We start from the raw sequence: 17,888 nt of genomic DNA, 5'->3' as shown, positions 1-17,888 counted from the left end.
TAACAACTCTCAAGTTTAATTTGGTTAATTGAAATGGCCAACTATTTGTATAATTTAAAAAACATCCCTTTAGATGTGCAAATCACTGTTTAAATTGCAAATGAATGCTTTTGAATTGCCTCATAAAGCACTCTCTCCCATACTTCTAGGTTTTCTGATTTCTATCTATAATTTGCCTTGACTTTTGCACGTGTCCATACCTAATGGTATGCAAGAAACACACTGAGCATGCTTCAGCCTTTTAAAAACAATTAATATATACTCCAGTCATGATAAAATCCTCTTTTAATGTCTAAAGGGAGAGTAAATTGACTCTGATCCCTTTTCTAAACCTAACAGTAACAGACTCTTTCATTTAAATAAAGGAACTAAATCAAAGCAGGGATTTGTCCTATAACCCGAAATCTACTGACTTCAACAGGAAATGATTAGGGCCCTCTGAACATCTCAGCTCAAAACTCCAAGAACACTTACTGAAATTCAGAACGCTATGGATAAATAATTGCTTTACATCTTTGAAAAATAACTCCTATTTTTCTCCCTTGAAGTGTTCCTTATGCTGTCATAAATTCAATTTTTGCAACCTTGATCTTTAATATTGTTTAGCTGCCATTAAAGGGAAAAAAAATCTGAAATAATAAAAAAGGATCGATGCTTGTTTCTAGCACAGGTTCTTTGACATGAAGGTGGCTGTAATGCAGAAAAGCTTCTCAATACATACTGGAAAATTCTACCACATCAATAAATAATGTTACAATTTTATTTCAGTGTAGTTGTGTTTATGAAGCTAATTTTCACCAGTGATAGAAATTATTACTGCCTTGCTAGTTAAAGAGTAACTCTGAATTAGAAAAAATACTCTCTCCAAGGGTAAAACGTGTATATGGATGTGCACATATACACACAGACAGTAGTAGTTAGGACTCCATAAATGAAGCTGTATTTGAAACTCTTGCTTGTAAGTAATAACTAACTTTCAAACCTCCCAAATAAATTTGGATGTATTTCATTATAAAATTAGTTCCACATAGATAAGAAAGTCTAGAAATTTTGCCTTCAACCTAAGACTCAGATTTTAATGCACATTTTGGAAAAATAAAAAAGATTTCATTCAACCTACCCTTAATAGTGAGTCAAGTAATTTGTCCCTTGTTGAGTAAGACCTCTGAAATCTCTACAGTTGTTCATTTAAGAGGCTTTAACAACTCACAAGAAGTTTGCAACATGCACTTATCAAGAGGTTAACTGAGCATGCCTGTCATGGTTACACACAGAAAATGCTGAGTTATGGGCCAATACTGACACTTTTCCCTACGTCAGCAGCACAAGAATCCCAAGTCTGGGAAGGTTTAACCTTAACTATAAAAGTTCAAAAACATTCCTGTATTAACTACAAAAGCATTTTAAAAGCACAGTGGTGAGGCCAACAGGCTAGTCACATGGCCACTCACACCAAAATTATAAGCAAGTTAATGCAGCCAGCAAGCAGCAGCAGCAGCCTGCTCTGACAGACAATAGGTTCTAACAATAAAATATAAGCATTTGAATTCCAAAAACACCGCGTAACATACGCAAGATGCTGCAGCTTCCCTTCAGGCACACATTTTTCTAGGATGCAAACGAACTCCAGCAATTAAGAGTTTTCCCCCATGTATTAGTCATCTAAAATGTGACAAGTTCCAAGTGCATCTTATTATCTACAAAGCCTAAAAAGAATGTAAAATGCCAATTCAATATATTCTATTTGGAAAGAAATCAGGGGACACAGCTTTGCAAATTTCTACTCAGTATGGGGCATTAAACAGTTTAGAGAAAGAAGTAAATGGGTAAACAAAATATTGTTATCCTGATTTGGGGGACACTTAAGTATAGGGACATATTTCTGCAATTAGATTTAATGGCAAAATACTACCGTTTTGAAAAAATAATCTGCATACACTGCACAGTGGAAAAAAAATATCACGAGTTATACTCCTAAAACTTTCCCATTATTACAGGAAAATGTCTTAACTTTAATTTTAGAGAAGGATGGTTTTCATATAAAACATGATTGTTTCACAAATTATTTGTAAGATACTTATTTTTCTATGCAAGTAGAACTTGACTTCTATTCCACAACATTCAAAAACTTCAGAGGGAACAAAAACATGCTCCAAGAACTCTTCCTCACTGAACAACACAATTCTCATGCATTAGAAATATTTTATTTTGAAATGAACTTAGCTGACAGAAAAATGCCACTACTATACAAGCATAAGGCAAGTGAATGATTTAAAACCAAGAACGCAGAAAACCACACTTAAAATTGATGCTCTGGAGTTAAAAAAAAAAACAAACCAAAACAAAAAAGCCAAAAATCCAAGCTCATCATTAAAGAAAGGGTTAGAATGACATAAGCAGAAACCTTGCTTTTAGGAAGAGAAAAACAGTGTAGTAAAAAGAGATTAAGTGCCAGCCAGACAAATACAAACAAACACCTAAAGGATAGTAACAAGTCTCATACATGCATGTGTAAGTGCTTTGAATGTAGTGCCTTCTTCCTCAAAGAGCCAATAAAGCGTGATCCTGGGTAGTTCAAACCAACAATCCCATTCCTGCACAATAAACATCTTCAAACTGAACTTCCACATTAGCCTACAAACCCTCGGGAGAGGCTCTGAAGTTTGCTCATAGAAGAGAAACTGAAGGTGGGCATGAACAGGTTTTTCAGTTGCACAGAGGCAATGTTCTTCCTTTAATTACAAAGGTGGGAATATTCAAATGCAGTAGCATATTTTGCCTTAGTAACAGTGTTTAAGTATTACTTAGCAACAAATAATACATAAAGGGATCCCAATGTGAAAAAATTCAGTTCACCTACTTCCACTGTCTAAAGGTTCAGAATTGGAAGGGATCAGGAGAACGAAGTACTCTTGAGAAAACTCCTTCACCCATCAGTTATCTTAACTTTGTGCCCAACTACGTGATCTAATGGTAAGCACTTGTAAAGGCAAAATAAGAAAAGTTATTCAAACTAACTACATCAGAAAATCCTTGATTCAAATGTTTTCTCTAATCTAATCACAAATCATTAGATTAAAAACGCATCTAAGGACCTAACATTTTTAAAGAAGAAAACCATCTCTACTTCTAACTCTACAATTAGGAGCTATTCCCTCTTGTTTACAGGTAACTCAGCTCTACTGTATATGTAGTTTTAAATAGTTAATGTACTGAATGGTGAATAACCTGTAGCAACAGTGTGTTTGGTAAGGTAACACCTCTGAAGAGCTAACTAGGAAAATAATTGGTGAGGTGAAGTGAGCATGCTGGAAACCTGCAACAAACCCCTAGTGACTAACAGAGTGACTACAGACAAAGATTCTTGCAAATAATTCTTCCTTTCTCTAGGGTCAGTGGAAAGTATATAAGTATATGAGGAATCCTCTTTACCTTGAATTACAGGCTTTTTTAGGCAGTGGAAGAATCCTATGTTTATTCCACACTCTCTGATGACCAGGTGTGGAATGACAGCATCCTGAGACTTCTCATTAAAAGATTTCAATACCTCAAGTCCTTGACAGTATTTCAGAGGAACAAAGTGCAATGTCTAGTGCAGGACTGAAAAACCCCACAGGCCCGTACAACAGAGAAACAAGCCACAGCTGCTAACACAGCAACTCATAACCATTCCAAAAAAAGAAGATGTGTTACAGAGGTGACTTCAGCCTCAATGATTAAGACTTGGGATTTTCTAGTAGTGACTACTGAATGATGTTTTAGTGTGACAATATATAAAGAGATTGCTGTTTCAAGGAATTTTTGTCTAAGGGATGACTGCTATAGAAGAGATGCAGCATAAACAGTCTCATTCAGTCTCTTCCTAAGCTAATGAGTTTTCCATCCTTCTTTGAATTCTCACTCTGTGGTTCACACTTTTATCTTGGATTACAGTGGTATTTCTCAGTGATGTTCAATACTGTAGGGTGGGGATATCAGCAAGCCTCCTATGTATGTGTAACTTGCATTTAAAGGAGACAGCTGCTCTTATTCGGACTGGCTGCATCTGAAAGCAGTAAAAAGTAGTAACATGCATGAACCCAAGAGCATGTCAGGATATTCTAACCATGGCCTTCAAATACATACATTTACCACATTTATCACAGTTGCCTCCAAGAAAGCTACAAACAATGGAACCACCGCACTACAAACATTGTTCGGTTTGAACTCCCATTTGCTGGGGTGCAATGACAAGTGCTGAGGTGTTAGTAAATCGTGTGTCAAAAACCGCCTGCAGTACACACAGGACAGGGTATAGCACTGTTTTCAATGCTGAAAAACAGTTCTCTCTCTTTACCAATTGTTTTTTCCAAAGTATCTGCAAGTGTTTAACCTTTTACCACTTCTTACATGCTGCATTCTATTCAGAGAGGAATTGGATGTTAAGCACACTAATTACTTTTTTAATATACCCACTTTTTGTGTAAACCAAGCATAACACACAGAGAAATTCTATGACTTGCCAAATATCAAACTTGCAATTATAAACACATAATATGTTATATGATGGTGCTGTAAGTCAAGCCGTGCCGTTATGCTAATATCTGTGTAACTGCTATCTAAGAGGCACTACCTCTAATCAATACTAAACAAACCTATAATGTCTCAAGTGGGACATGTCACACAGATTTACAGACACTACTTAACTTGTATCACCAGTTCCCTAAAAACACAGTCCTAATTCCTCAGCAGTATTTTTGCAATCACTAAGTGCCTGAATCAACTACCAAATTGGTAATATTTCAAAGAAATCACTGGACTAAGCTCAAAAGACCTAAAGTACCTTCTTCAAGTTAAACAAATTTTGACAATTCTATGGCAATTATTACAGTAAGTATCTGCCTATTTAGTGGTTATGGAGTGAAAAACCTGCAGTATATAAGGTTACCAATTGCTTTTTAAAAAAACCTTTATTTTAAAAGCACACCTGGTACCTAGTAAATAAAGTTAAGGACCTGTTAAGAACTGCAGTGAAGAGTTTGTTCTTTACAGATTGCAGCAAGTCTGAGTTGAGGAAGTTCTGACAGATGCAAAATGTACACCTGTTGCAGGCGCACATACAGCGTAACCGGGCATGGCTGCGAAAACACACAGAAGGACAGGAGTTGAAATCTTGCTCATAAAATCAGGTGCACATTAGGACTGTGCCACAACCGAGAGAGATTTAGGAATAAAAGGTACATTTGAATGAGTAAGGAGAGGAGAAAAAAATACACCGGGGAAGCAAGGGTACAACTACTGCTGTGCAGAATTTTAAGGTTAGATGTTCCATGTCTTGGATATTTTGGCATTACCACCACGCACAGATCTTAATAGGAAAGTACAAACGTGAATGAAAATGTTTGCTGAATTAAGTTTGAATGAAAGCATCTGAAGATTTCTGAGTATGTCTGCACAGCAATAGATAACACCCCTTTTTCAAAGGAAAGTAAGCCACATTTTCTACCACTTTGAATGCACACTTTACAAAGTGACAGTTATCCCTGCTTTTGCCACCCTAACAAACACACATGCTTGAAAACTAAGGGAGAAGCAGGAATATTGATATGACAGACATTTGGTCGGTGCTACACTTTAGTGGTTTCCCAGTATTCCAGCACTACAAAATAAATACAAGAGAACAAAAACAAAACAAAAGCTTTATAAATCTAATTCAATAAATTCAGTTTCAAATATTAAAATAAAAATCCTATTATTTTGGGTGAAAGTGACATCAGTTCTATATAATTTAAAGCAAATGCCAGCTGTCATACTAGACTCCATCTGCTGTTAATATTTATGTAGTTCATCACCATATTAAAAGCTCCACCCACCAAAAAAGATGCAAAGTGAACTTAGCAACAGTGAGACATGTAGTGAAGAATGTGAGCTCAAGTGTCTTGCAACTGAAGCCCAAAAGGTGTTTCTACAGAAATTCTATAAAAAAATGTAAGATCTATTAAATTAATGACCTGAAGTACATAGTAATAAACACCCTGAAAATGAAAAAGCCTTCAAGCAGTGGATTGGGGAAACTGTTGTTCACCAAAGTGACATACTTGTAATCAACCATCAAGTTGAGCTATTAACAAGGATTACAGTACAATATATTCACAAGTATCTCAAAAATACCACGATATGAATACTGACATGTTAAGTTACGCATCCACAATGAGGACCAAACAGAACTCTACATATTCATTTGAATTTGCAACATGAGCAGGATGAACTAGTGTATTCTTTAAAAAATACCTTAGCAACAATAGCTGACACTGATTTATATGTTGGAGATACATATATATACACCAACTTTCTCGATTTCAGATAATTTGAAGTTTCTACTCAGACTCACTTAAGTCTCTCTGTTGCTAAATCTCAGTGAGGCACTTCCATCCTCATGGTTAACAATGACATGCAGTGGTATTGTGCATGACCCATGCAATATGAAAAATATAATGGTTCAAGTACTTACGGATACATTGCCATAGTTGTCAGTTTAACAAAGATATCCTTACTCGGCATATCAACAGTATTACAAGTAAAGGCTTGAGGTGGAGGCATTTTGTGTTTTTTGCAGAATTCAGCAGGCGAAATACTATATTCCTGTCTAACTTCATGCAAGTCGGACTTTGCAGCTACCACTAAGCACGGTATTCTGCTATCCATGAAGTGCTGCTGCAAATTTAAAGAAAGTGAAAGAGAACAGGGTATGATACATTCAGCCTGGAACAGTCTGAATTCAACTGATTGCAGCAGTATTAAGATATACTCATCGCAATGAAGTTAGGCATTTCTAGAAGCAGAATATTTTATATAGACAAATAGATGTATGAGTAACAAAACGACATTTTCAATGCATCAGCCATATTATCACCAGCAATCATAAATAAAATGGCTTTTAAGCACTAGAACTTGTGTATAGGACCAGTAACTGACACTGAATATTTTTTCAGTGAGAAGATACATAAATATAAAGGTTTGTATATATAAACTATACAAACCTTAAAAATCCTGGCACAGTACTCAAAGGACTTAGGGTTACTGACATCATATACCAGGCAGACAGCATCGCATATGGTCTCAGCATCAGTTAAAAATTCAGAGTCACTGACATCATGTAGCTGGAAAAAAAAGGTAGTCAGAGAGGAAGAAAAGCTTCATCATTATGCAGTTAAAGGAATTTGATACCCTTCTTTCTCTTAAAGTTTTTATGGCTCATTTTTATGTATCCTTAGAACTAATAGACTGACAATAGGCAGAATGAATGAAAGAAATAGTAGGAATTTACCATGCAATCAACATATGTGAGCTGTTAACATCACATCTGCAGGCAATCACAACCTCAGCATAAAAAATTACATTTACTTCAACACAAAGTCTTAGATTCCCATAGGAACTGGCATGCATCCTACAGAGGAAAACCACAGAGCAGAGGACTTGATCTTGGAAAACGAAGAAAAATACCATAGTATCATAAAGGAAAACTATAGAAGAACAAGCTTTAAAGACTATATTCCACCCACTGAAGATTAACTTCAGCCACCCTAATCATCCTACGTGATATATGCAGCATAAACATAATAGACTGGATTCTGTTCAACTTAGGTCAAGGTTTCAAAAATAACAGGTCCTGAACAGGTTCAGTTTTAAAGTATTAGCCACATGTAAAACCAGAAGTTGTTTGAGCCAGAAAAGGGCCAGGGAACCCACATTTATGTAGAGACAATTAAAAAAGAAATTTATTTGCAAAAGGCTTTGAACAATTTACTTAATTTTAAGATTAACCAGTTTTATGCAAACAATAATGAGGTAACCTTACCAGCAAGTACTTTTCCTGCCCGTATACATAAACTGTATTAATGGCATAGTAAGATTTGTGTTCTGCACGTATTTGCCTCTGTCTCTGAAAAGGCAGAATTTCATGTTAGACCACAGCAATTTTGCCCTTTAAGTTAAATTTGAACAGCTGTTTTACTCCATTTATTAATGAACGAAAGCTACAGTAATCTTTTGTTTATTTTGCAAGTACATGCACAGCTATAATCCATGATGTGCAAGTAATTTCTGCATGCAATTGCCATTTATCTATTTGCTGAAAAAAAATATTAAAAATAATTTTTAAAACACCTCCCTCCCCAATAATTCTATATTCCCTTACAGAACTCTGCAATCTCAGCAATAATCAGTGAAGCTCTAACAGCAATTGGGTTTGCCGTCTAACCTTAACTCAAAAGAGATATAGGTGTATATAAGAAAAAGGTTTCTTACCATTAGATTTCTTCCAAGGAGAGCCTGAAGAACTCCACTTTTCCCACAGCCTTTCATTCCAACAACATTGCATCGGAAAACATTTCTCTGAGTCTGTTTTTTCTGGAGATCTATCTTTTTATCTCTTGTCACTTTTGTAAAAATACAAATATTTTTCACAAGATGTACATGCATGTATGTGTGTGAAAACATGAAATAACTGTCCACTTACACTAAAATGCACACAAAATGATCTCTCAAAAGCATTAAATCAAAGGTTTGACTTGAGCAGAAAGTAAAAGAGAATATAAGGGAAAAAAGAGAAACCGTTTGTTTAAACAATTTACTCTTAAACAGATTTCTAAATTTAAATTCCTAGGTTGTACCAAATTTTTTATTACCTGTAATTGCTGATGCTTGAGACTCTTGCTCTGCAAGTATCGAGTAGCCTAAATAACCCAGGTATTCCAGGCAACGCTGTACATCTAAGTATGTGGTTAGTCTAGCAGAGGGGACAAAAAGAAGTTTCTAAATTGTTAGCAGCTGTGATAACAACTGTTTACAGTACTGAAACAATTTTTTCCTCCAATCTCCAGATGTACGTGACACAAGCATTCCTGGATCTATGTAGTACTGAAGGACAAAAGCACTCGGAAGATAAACGGTGACAATTTTACCACTCTTAATCAGCAAAACACTACGAAGGCAGTACTTGCTGAGGCCTATCAACCTACATCGTATTTTTTCCTTCAGCAAACAGTGTTTTCCTTATTTTCCGTATTTTCAATAGGACCCCCCCCCTAATTATTGAAAACCATTATTCATACCACCTTTAAAGAGCAGGACAAAACTAAGTATTTCAACAGGGTTCAGGGGGATTTCCACATTTTGAACAGACACTTCTTCATAGTTAGCACTAAATACTAGCCAAATCCTGGACAGGTTGTCACAATTGTCTGACGATTAGGCCACAAAAAATAAAGATGGCTACAAAAACTTGACTGCTTGGGTCAAATTTCAAGTAATAAATTTCCACTCTTTCTACTGGATTTTTAAGAGGAATCTACAATCACACTGTCATACTCAAAGTTCTCAACTTCTAAAATGCAATGTATCTCACTTACGTCCACTGAGAGAGAAACCCTTGGTATGTAATCCATCCCCTTTCATTTGTACAAACAGTGTTGTTAACATCAGGTCCCCATGGCATATAAGGGAATACTTTGAACAAATCTTTCAATTCATCAGGAGACAAAGCACAATCTCTATCCTGAAAACAATCATACAATATCAGACATATATCACTTAATTCATGTCTATTCTGAACTGGTATTTTCTTGCTGTACCTTTGCAAGATTCAATAAAACTGGCTATAAGAAACTGAGCCACTTTCTTTTTCATCATTGCTCTTTTCTGGTTTTTACATAAGACCACATATATAAGGTAGTTAAAAAAAAATTGGTAGTACAACTAACTGCCAACTCTCCTTGTAGACAGAAATAAAAACAGCAGCCTAGTTTTGACTGCATAGTTTAAGCCAGAGCCAGTTTCTGAATTAAATGACATTAAATTAAAAAACCCACACTTTTCACTAGCAAACTATGGCTCTTAAATATAAGGACACACATAGACTTGAATTAAAAGCTTACCAAATCATGTTTATCAAAAATACTTTGAAGAAACAAGTATGCATGATGATTTAATTCGGTTGTGCAGTCTGGAGGAATTTTTAGCCTGTTTATTGAAAACAAAAACAAAGAGAAGAAGTGTTAAGTGTGTTTATGAAAAACAGAATATTAAAACTCAAAATACAGACTTTCTGAATTGCAACATTTGGTATTTGACTTTTGCATTTAGCTTTAATAATTTCTCTTTAAAGAGATCAAAGCACATACTTTTTATTAGGAATTCTAAAATTACAAGTGAGTGTCTTTATATTATATGGCATGTAGCTATATAGTAATCAGGTTTTTGTTTGTGTTTTGTTTTTTTTAAACGGAAGATTATGTAGTTACATTTTTGAAAAGAAGCCATAGACTTGGTTGATCTCTTAACTTTTTCATTTGGGAATTTTCAAAGGATCTCCACTACTGTGAAAATACTGACAAGCCTTTTCTAATTTTCTGCCACATATAATAAGCAACTGTTCAGACTTCTGTTCCAGTTTTGTATTAAGAATCTCTTAATACAGTACATGATTTGGCACAAGAGACAGGAGTTCTTCCTTCATAATTTTCAGTCACATGAAGATTTTGGCTGGTAGGTCATAAAGTAAGGGAGGTACCTGATGTAACAATGTCTTAAATAAACACATTACAATAATCCTTTCCTCCTGTCAAAACAGGAGGCAGCATAAATTAAATGCATGTAAGTTAAAGAAAGCTAAAATTATACATACGGAGGAAACAAGTACTCTGGCGTAAGCTCTAAGTCATCATCATATCCAAAGCGACGTAAAACAGTCCAAGTTGTTTCATGCCTTCCTCGTTGAATGAAAAGTGTGTGTAGAAAAAGAAAACCTAAAAATCAAATGATGAAATCTTAAGGCCCTGAAGTGCTTTATCTGCAACAAGTATTTGTCACAGAATGAAAATAGACTGAAAAAAGCTTGAAATACACATTCAGATTTTAAACATGCTGGGTGATGTTAAAGCATTATTTACACAGACTGAAGGTTCAGAAATCATGTTATTTGTAACAGTGTCCTCCAGGAACTGTTTCCTTAAAGCAATCCACTTGGTTTTCTGTTGTTTGCTTCTTTCAGTACCAGCATTACAGAAGAACTTAGTTGTATTTTCAACAACTTAAAACAGCAAGCCTTAGCAAGAAGCCTGGAGAGTGGTCTCATGGAAGACTGCCTTTAGTAGTTTTCCTGTATCAAAATAACTGGGTAGGATTTTTGTTTAGCACTTTCCAGGGCTTAATGAACACTGCGATTTCACTGTTTAGTAAGACTATGCCTTAAGAGTCCCACTCTTTACAATTTCTCACAAGTCCTATTACATGTGTAAGCTCCACAAGCAAAGAAGTTACATTGATACTCAGAAAGAAAACATTTTTTTCTCCTTTCACTTTTGCCATATGCTCTGAGCAAATATGTACAGCATAGCTGTTAAAATGTTGACACCACACCTTGTTGACAAATGTTGCAGCCAGTGAGCCTAAAGACAAGAGACAGATTTATCAGGGAGACAACCTCTTTTGACTCTGTATACTTATTTGAATTCCAAGCTCTGTAATGAGAAGTAAGACAGACCTTATTTTATTCACCCCCATTATTCCTCAGTTTAATCACCCTCTGATATCACACTGCCACTACACCCAGCTCTTGTAGTCTAAAAAAATCAAGACAGAGATCACATTCCAGAAGACTAGCTTTTTTATGTAAGAATGATTATCAACTGTATAAAGATACATCTTTTAAGAGTTAAACATGGCTTACCTTTTAATGTTAATCCATTATCTGCAACTCCATCACTTAGGTTTTTCCTGACTACATTCTTAACATCTTCCAAAGCCTGAGGTGCCAGTGGTGTATTAAAACAAATTCTCTAACAAAAAAAACAAAAAGAGCCCGTTAGGACCACTGGCTACAAAGCTGAACAAACAGCATGTCCTGCATGAAATACAGCCTTAAACATTCTAATGAGCTAGTAAAGGACAATCCAATTTCTTAGTGGAAACAAAGGTGTACAAACTTTTATTTTATTTTGAAGTACAAGCACTGGGGCTTGCACATTTAACAGATTCTTTTTCTCTTGAACTAAAACTCAAACAATGGTTAGAAATAAAATTAATACCATTTTTTTTTTACAGATCTGCTCTTTTATGCTGCACTTGAGACAATATTTAAACCTGCTTCCCTTACAATTCACCTTCATATGTTTTCTTCAAAAACAATCACTTGTTTTTCTGGAATTATATAGTTCAACTACTAAGCATGGTGAAAAGATAAGCAAAAGAGTTACCTGAAAGAAGTTGAGCTCTGCATCATTGAGAGTACCATCATTATCCTGATCAGAAATTCTAAAAATGCGAGTTAGTGCTTTAATACAGGCAGGTTTCATCTAAGGAACAAAAGAAAGTTCAGTATCTTTCTAGGCTTGAATTAAAAAGATTACAGTTCAATCATATTAAACAAATTCTACTCTTCATTTTACAGTTTTAGAACAGACATTCATAGACATACACAACAATAAAAAGCAAGATGAAACAAAATCCTGATCTAGCAAATTTATATCCATAAATTTAAAGCTATTATTCCACATTAAATGTCTTTCTATTAAATTATTAGAAAAGCCTCAAGCTCTTCACAAGCTGAAGGTAGTACTACTTAGTTATTAATTAAAAAAATACTAATCACTTCTCTAAATTCAGTCTTATTGCTACAGAAAGCTTTAAAAAGCAACTAAATGATTTTTTAATTTTTTTTTTTTTTGGGGGGGGGGGGTGTTTTACAATCCCAGTGCCTTGCAAAACTAAACGGCTCTAGAACTACTGTCAGCTCTTTCTAAACAAGCACACTATTCACCATTTCAACTACAGCTCCAGAAGGTCTCAAACATCAAATACTGAAAATCTTCACAAGGCTCATTCATCTACCAGGCAAAGCACCGATCATATGGGCTATCTCTATGACAAAACAATTGCTAGGATACCTTCCAAGTGAAGGAAAAGAGACACTGGTAATTCTCTCCCAACAACTACAGTGATGATGGACTCTTCTCTTCAGAGGTCACACAGATAGCATAGAGATTGGTTTTGGAAAACCAAAAAGATTTCAGCACAACAGTTTTATCACAACATTACTAACTTATAAAGATGATTCTGATGGAAGAAATCAAAACAGGGTTATTCTCTAGTTCTCTCTTAACAAAGTATATATGATTGAAGCAACTTTCCTACTGCCCAATACTACACGGAGATTATGTTTAGAGATTTTATTTGTATTTGCCCATCAAATTAATGTGTTTCTTTAAAAAAACCACACTCCTTCATAACACACTCAGCTAACTACCTGTAATACTTAAAAAACAGCCAAATCACTTGTTTTTTATGCCTTTTGCCAAAGTCTCACAAGATGCTCAGAAAAGCTATTTCCTTTAAATCAGGCCAAGTCTGGAGTATTTTCCCTGAAATAAATGGAGTTACTGTGAAATGTGTATCTAAAGAGGAACTGATTGGACACATGATTTTTTTCACATTACATTTGGCTTAAAGCCATTACCAAAGCTTCTCATTTTACTTAGCAGTTCACATGGGCAACAAAAAAAGTCTTCATTGCTTTGAATGAAGAGGAAAGACAGATCAGATTAATACAATGCAAAACAATCACTACGGTTCTGGAATATTATGCTTGACATTTGAGGGTGGTGTGGTGGTAACAAAACACACTAAGAAAAGCAAAATCCACAAAAAAGTAAAGAACAGGAAAGTGATTAACTTCCTCTCCCTCCCCCCCAATACTTTTTGCTCTAAGAATCTATGTATAAATACCTCTTTCTCCTCTGGGCAATAAAGAGGACCTGTAGGATGCAGAACAGCTTTCTGTGCATAATAAAACAGCTCAGATATATTCTTCAAGTTTTTGGCTGAACACTGAAAAAGAAATCCTTATATTGATTAGCTAGTTTCCTGACTATTTGGTCATTTCTTCTGAAATTTAAGCAAGCATCAAAATTTTCAAGATCTAGCCCCCTCTTGTGGGTGCAGTGCTGTTTTGGAAAAAAGACATCTAGCCTGTATACCTGTAAAGTAATTAATAAAGAAGGTCTGACTACAATTTGCTGTCATACCAAGATCAGAAATCAAGAAGTTGTATTTACTGGTGGGGATGTGTGTGTGTGTGCAAAGAAAGTTGCATATCCACACATACTAATTCAATTTTTAATATTTTGCAGACATCTGTCTGGCTTAATATTAAATTTAAAACACTTGCTAAAGGCGAGGATGTAAGGAGGCTCTAAATATTAGAAGAATTTGACAGTAATGTTTGATTATACAATAGCGTGATCTTCTCTAAAGAAAAATAACATATAAACTCACCATGTTAATGACTTAAATTTGAAATATTTTGAACAAAAAAAAATAAATCATCTTTTCTATTAAAAAGTTGCCATACATGCTTGGCAAGAATGTATTTTTTGTTACTCATTCTAACTTCAGAAATTCTTGCATACCTCTACACACGTTTCTATCTCTGTATATTGATTCATAATGGGAAGGATAGTTTCCATACTGCTATATTCCACTAGATCAGACTTGTTTCCAACTAATATAAGAGGCAGCCTGAAAACAAAAAATGGTAAAGAGCTTTGAAGACAGAGGGACAAAAAGATCTTAATTCAGCATTCTATCTCCCACCAGAAGCCATTGTACTTTCATGATGTAATCAAATATCACTGGCAGCCAACAGGCAAAAATAAATTATAGCAGTTAAGTATATTGTTTTGATATACACTTAGACAGAAATGTACTTCTTGTTGATACTACAAAAAAACCCCACACAGTTCAACACAAAAGTAACTAATCATGTTGTTGTTATACAAAACCAGCATCAGTAGAAAAGCTCTACAGACCATGTAGCCAAAACTAGTTATACTGTAACAAACATAAACACACCTGGTAAAAGCTGCCCATGAAATTCAAAATAAATAGCATTGCTGGCATATGTAACAGACCTACATACTTTAAATCTCTTGTTGCTTGGACTTCTTATATAAACTTTAAGTTTAGAATTTGATTTTCTTAAACAATTAACATCCTCAACACTGTCCATTGATGTGCAGCCTAATTCATACTTCTCATCTTTACTTATGCACCTGCTATCTTTGTCTGTCCTTTCATTGATGAGAGGAATCCATCGACTTGTTACCTAAAGTGGGATTAAAAACAAACATGAAATATACATTTTCAAATCTTATATGACTGAACTGCGCACAAGTTTGACTACAGCTGCTACTGCTTTTTTCCCAAGAAGGCACATATTTGCCCGCAAAGGAGGAAATAAATAAAAACTGGAGTTGACTAACGAGCAACTTTCTCAGATGACTGAAATGACTAAAAACTCAGATACTGAAACGGACCAGAACCAATAATATATCTGAACATTCTCTATCAACTTGATCTCAAACACCGTCTTATGCATTTTAAATGTCTAATACAGTTTTCATCTTGCCAACGATTAACAGCGCGTGTTACATCTCAAGCAGTAACAAGATAAAATGTGTTACTATACCTTATCAATAGAATTCTTGTTGTTAACAGCATATACTATACATATCACATTTGCCTAAAATGAAAAGAGAGGAAAGGCATGGAATCCCACTGTTTAGAGTCTCTAGAGGAACAGAGACAGTTAAGAACCATACATAACAAAATCAGGGTAAGAACAGTTTCATCATTAGTCAAGACCCTGACTTGTTTAAGTTATTTTTGCCTGAGAAGCTTAAACAATTTATATGTTGAGAAGCACTAAAAAGCCTGTCTTGCAGCGTGACATTCACAACTTACGCCTGCAGAGGCCTATGCTACCAAGAAATCTAAACTGAAGAATCATAATTTGCAAGGTACTCAAGTACCAAACTAAGTGACAGAAATAGAACACAACACCATGACAGACCATAAAGAAAATGTGCAAAGGTGCTCAAAAAGAACTGAAAATAGGAAACAGAAGGAACTATAAAATTACCAAGAATTCCATGCTATACATAAATGCAACAGTACAACATGACAGAAAGAAGTGAAATGGATCTTTCCAAGGTAGGATTATTTCTTTTCAAAACCTGTCAATCCCTTGGCCTACTGATTAAAAGATATTTAGGTTCTGTCCTTTCACTTGGAAGGACGAAGTTTAAGCTCAGTTCACCAACAGAGAGGCAGTGCCTACTATTCTTAAATAGAGGAAGGCTTACTATGGCATAGGGCACAAAACAAAACGAAATGCCAAGCAAGAGAGGTTTGGGGTTTTTTCAATTCAAACTGAAACTCAATGCAGAGAACTTAAAACGAAAGATTTCTTCAAAAGCAGAAACTATTTACTAGTAAACACTAAAATACACTTACCTGTGATATTTCATGGTAAAGCTGCTCATCACTTTGCTCTGCTTCTGCATTCAACAGAATAAGCCATTCATTAATACTAAACATTTCTGCAAACAAAACTGAAAAACTTATGAAACCAAACTAGAGCATTTCACAATGCTCCTGAGACACCCTTGTGAAAGCTCTTGTTATTTAAACATCTTTTAAAAAAATGCACTAAAGAGTGCTTCTGCTGTAACAACAATGAAATTGATCCATCAACCTCCAAGACAAAAACAGTCTGTTGCACACAAGTTTTTTATCAGCTATTTTAAAGAGGAATCATTACATTTGTAGATAGGTTTTCTCTGGAATTAGTCACACTTCGCATACCCCTATGTTTGCCAACAGCCCCTTCCTGGGATAGTAAGTAGCAACAATTGTTCTATAATGTAAACTTTTACAGCAGAATACGGCATATGTTAATTTTATTGCAGTGTCCATGATTTTTTTTTTAGTGAGACCAAGCTTCTGTTACCCAAATCTATGAAACTTTTCATTCAACGAAAGAAAAATTCACTTCACATAAGTTCAAGCTCGAGACCAACAAAAAACCCCCTCATTATTTCGTTGTTCCAAATAGGCAAACACACCAAAGATACTTCCTCAGCAGTGGTGGGAGAGAGAAGACAGGAAGGTATCTGCTAAGATGGCCTAATTCTTCACCTCCATTATAAATGGCAGAAGGATTTTTCTAGCTGTGCAACAGTTGCATATATTTATGACAGTGTATGAGCCTTGATACTGAGCCTATTTATCTATTCAGTAAGGTCAAGGAGATTAGAGTATATAAAAAAAGAAAAATACAAAATATGAAACTGACACAAAAGGATAAGGTGTTCGAACTTAGAAATTCGAAAGACATAGAATATAAGTTATGTAAAGTCTCCTGCATCTTAGTAAATTCTCCACTGGAAGAAAGCAAAATAGTTTTGAATTCCATTAAAGTACCCACCTTTGTCTGAACTGTAAATGTGTCTGTCACACATAGAACACTTCACTGGAATATTGCTACGACTATCTTCCATGGAAGTACCAACAGCAGTTAATTATCAGGCTTTGAATTAGGAGGACCACCCACCACCATCTGGTTTGTTTCATCCCGTGAGTTTCTACTTTAATCTAGTCTTTTCCTACATGCAGCTTTGGTCCCATAACTGTATGACTTAAAAAGGCTATTGAGTTAGACAAACAATTCCATACCACGTCAGTCATACAGTAATGGTACCGTGTAGTCCTTACCTGAATAATCCACTATATGGGTTGGCACTCTTTCAGGTGTGACATCAGCTGGAATAGTTATTTCTTCAGCTCGTGGTGGAACCTTGCGTTGTAAAGAAACAGCAAGAAAAATCTTTATTAAAGATCAAAAAAATCCAGATGGTCAAAAGAAGTCATATACTACAACACACCTGCCAATCAGCTTTAAAAAGAACAACTTAGTAGCTCACGTACTTTTGGGGTTTGTTTTTTTTGTAATGTACTGAAAGTCACTGTGACTTTCTCATTCTTTATTAGTCCCCTTACTGAATAAGGAACTT

General features: G+C 35.2%; 1 protein-coding gene and 1 long non-coding RNA gene across 7 annotated transcripts in view; both read right to left on the bottom strand.

The window, feature by feature from the left end:
* RHOT1 (ras homolog family member T1) overlaps positions 1-17,888 on the bottom strand; it is a 31,773-nt gene that overhangs the window by 3,395 nt on the left and 10,490 nt on the right. For 3 of the 6 annotated variants that reach the window (XM_040581914.1, XM_040581912.1, XM_040581915.1), the window contains exons 3-19: positions 17,590-17,671; positions 16,330-16,373; positions 15,503-15,556; positions 15,087-15,139; positions 14,445-14,553; positions 13,762-13,863; positions 12,234-12,332; positions 11,708-11,816; positions 10,664-10,784; positions 9,915-9,999; positions 9,390-9,535; positions 8,667-8,767; positions 8,287-8,417; positions 7,838-7,921; positions 7,020-7,139; positions 6,491-6,693; positions 4,995-5,117 (exon numbers count right to left, since the gene is read on the bottom strand). In XM_040581914.1, coding sequence (XP_040437848.1) covers positions 4,995-5,117; positions 6,491-6,693; positions 7,020-7,139; positions 7,838-7,921; positions 8,287-8,417; positions 8,667-8,767; positions 9,390-9,535; positions 9,915-9,999; positions 10,664-10,784; positions 11,708-11,816; positions 12,234-12,332; positions 13,762-13,863; positions 14,445-14,553; positions 15,087-15,139; positions 15,503-15,556; positions 16,330-16,373; positions 17,590-17,671 — 1,766 coding nt within the window. Of the gene's footprint in view, positions 1-4,994; positions 5,118-6,490; positions 6,694-7,019; positions 7,140-7,837; positions 7,922-8,286; positions 8,418-8,666; positions 8,768-9,389; positions 9,536-9,914; positions 10,000-10,663; positions 10,785-11,707; positions 11,817-12,233; positions 12,333-13,761; positions 13,864-14,444; positions 14,554-14,953; positions 15,045-15,086; positions 15,140-15,502; positions 15,557-16,329; positions 16,374-17,589; positions 17,672-17,888 lie in introns of those variants that run through there. The other 3 variants (XM_040581913.1, XM_040581916.1, XM_040581917.1) reach the window with 3 other exon arrangements.
* LOC121082485 lies at positions 668-4,988 on the bottom strand. Its single transcript, XR_005826039.1, has 2 exons — positions 1,117-4,988; positions 668-1,061 (listed from the first exon to the last, which is right to left on the bottom strand). It is a non-coding gene; the product is annotated as an uncharacterized LOC121082485 (long non-coding RNA).

This window comes from Falco naumanni, chromosome 1, assembly GCF_017639655.2.
Source record: "Falco naumanni isolate bFalNau1 chromosome 1, bFalNau1.pat, whole genome shotgun sequence".
Taxonomy (NCBI): Eukaryota; Metazoa; Chordata; class Aves; order Falconiformes; family Falconidae; genus Falco; species Falco naumanni.
Note: the sequence above shows the minus strand (reverse complement) of the source record. Positions and strands in the feature narration are given on the sequence as shown.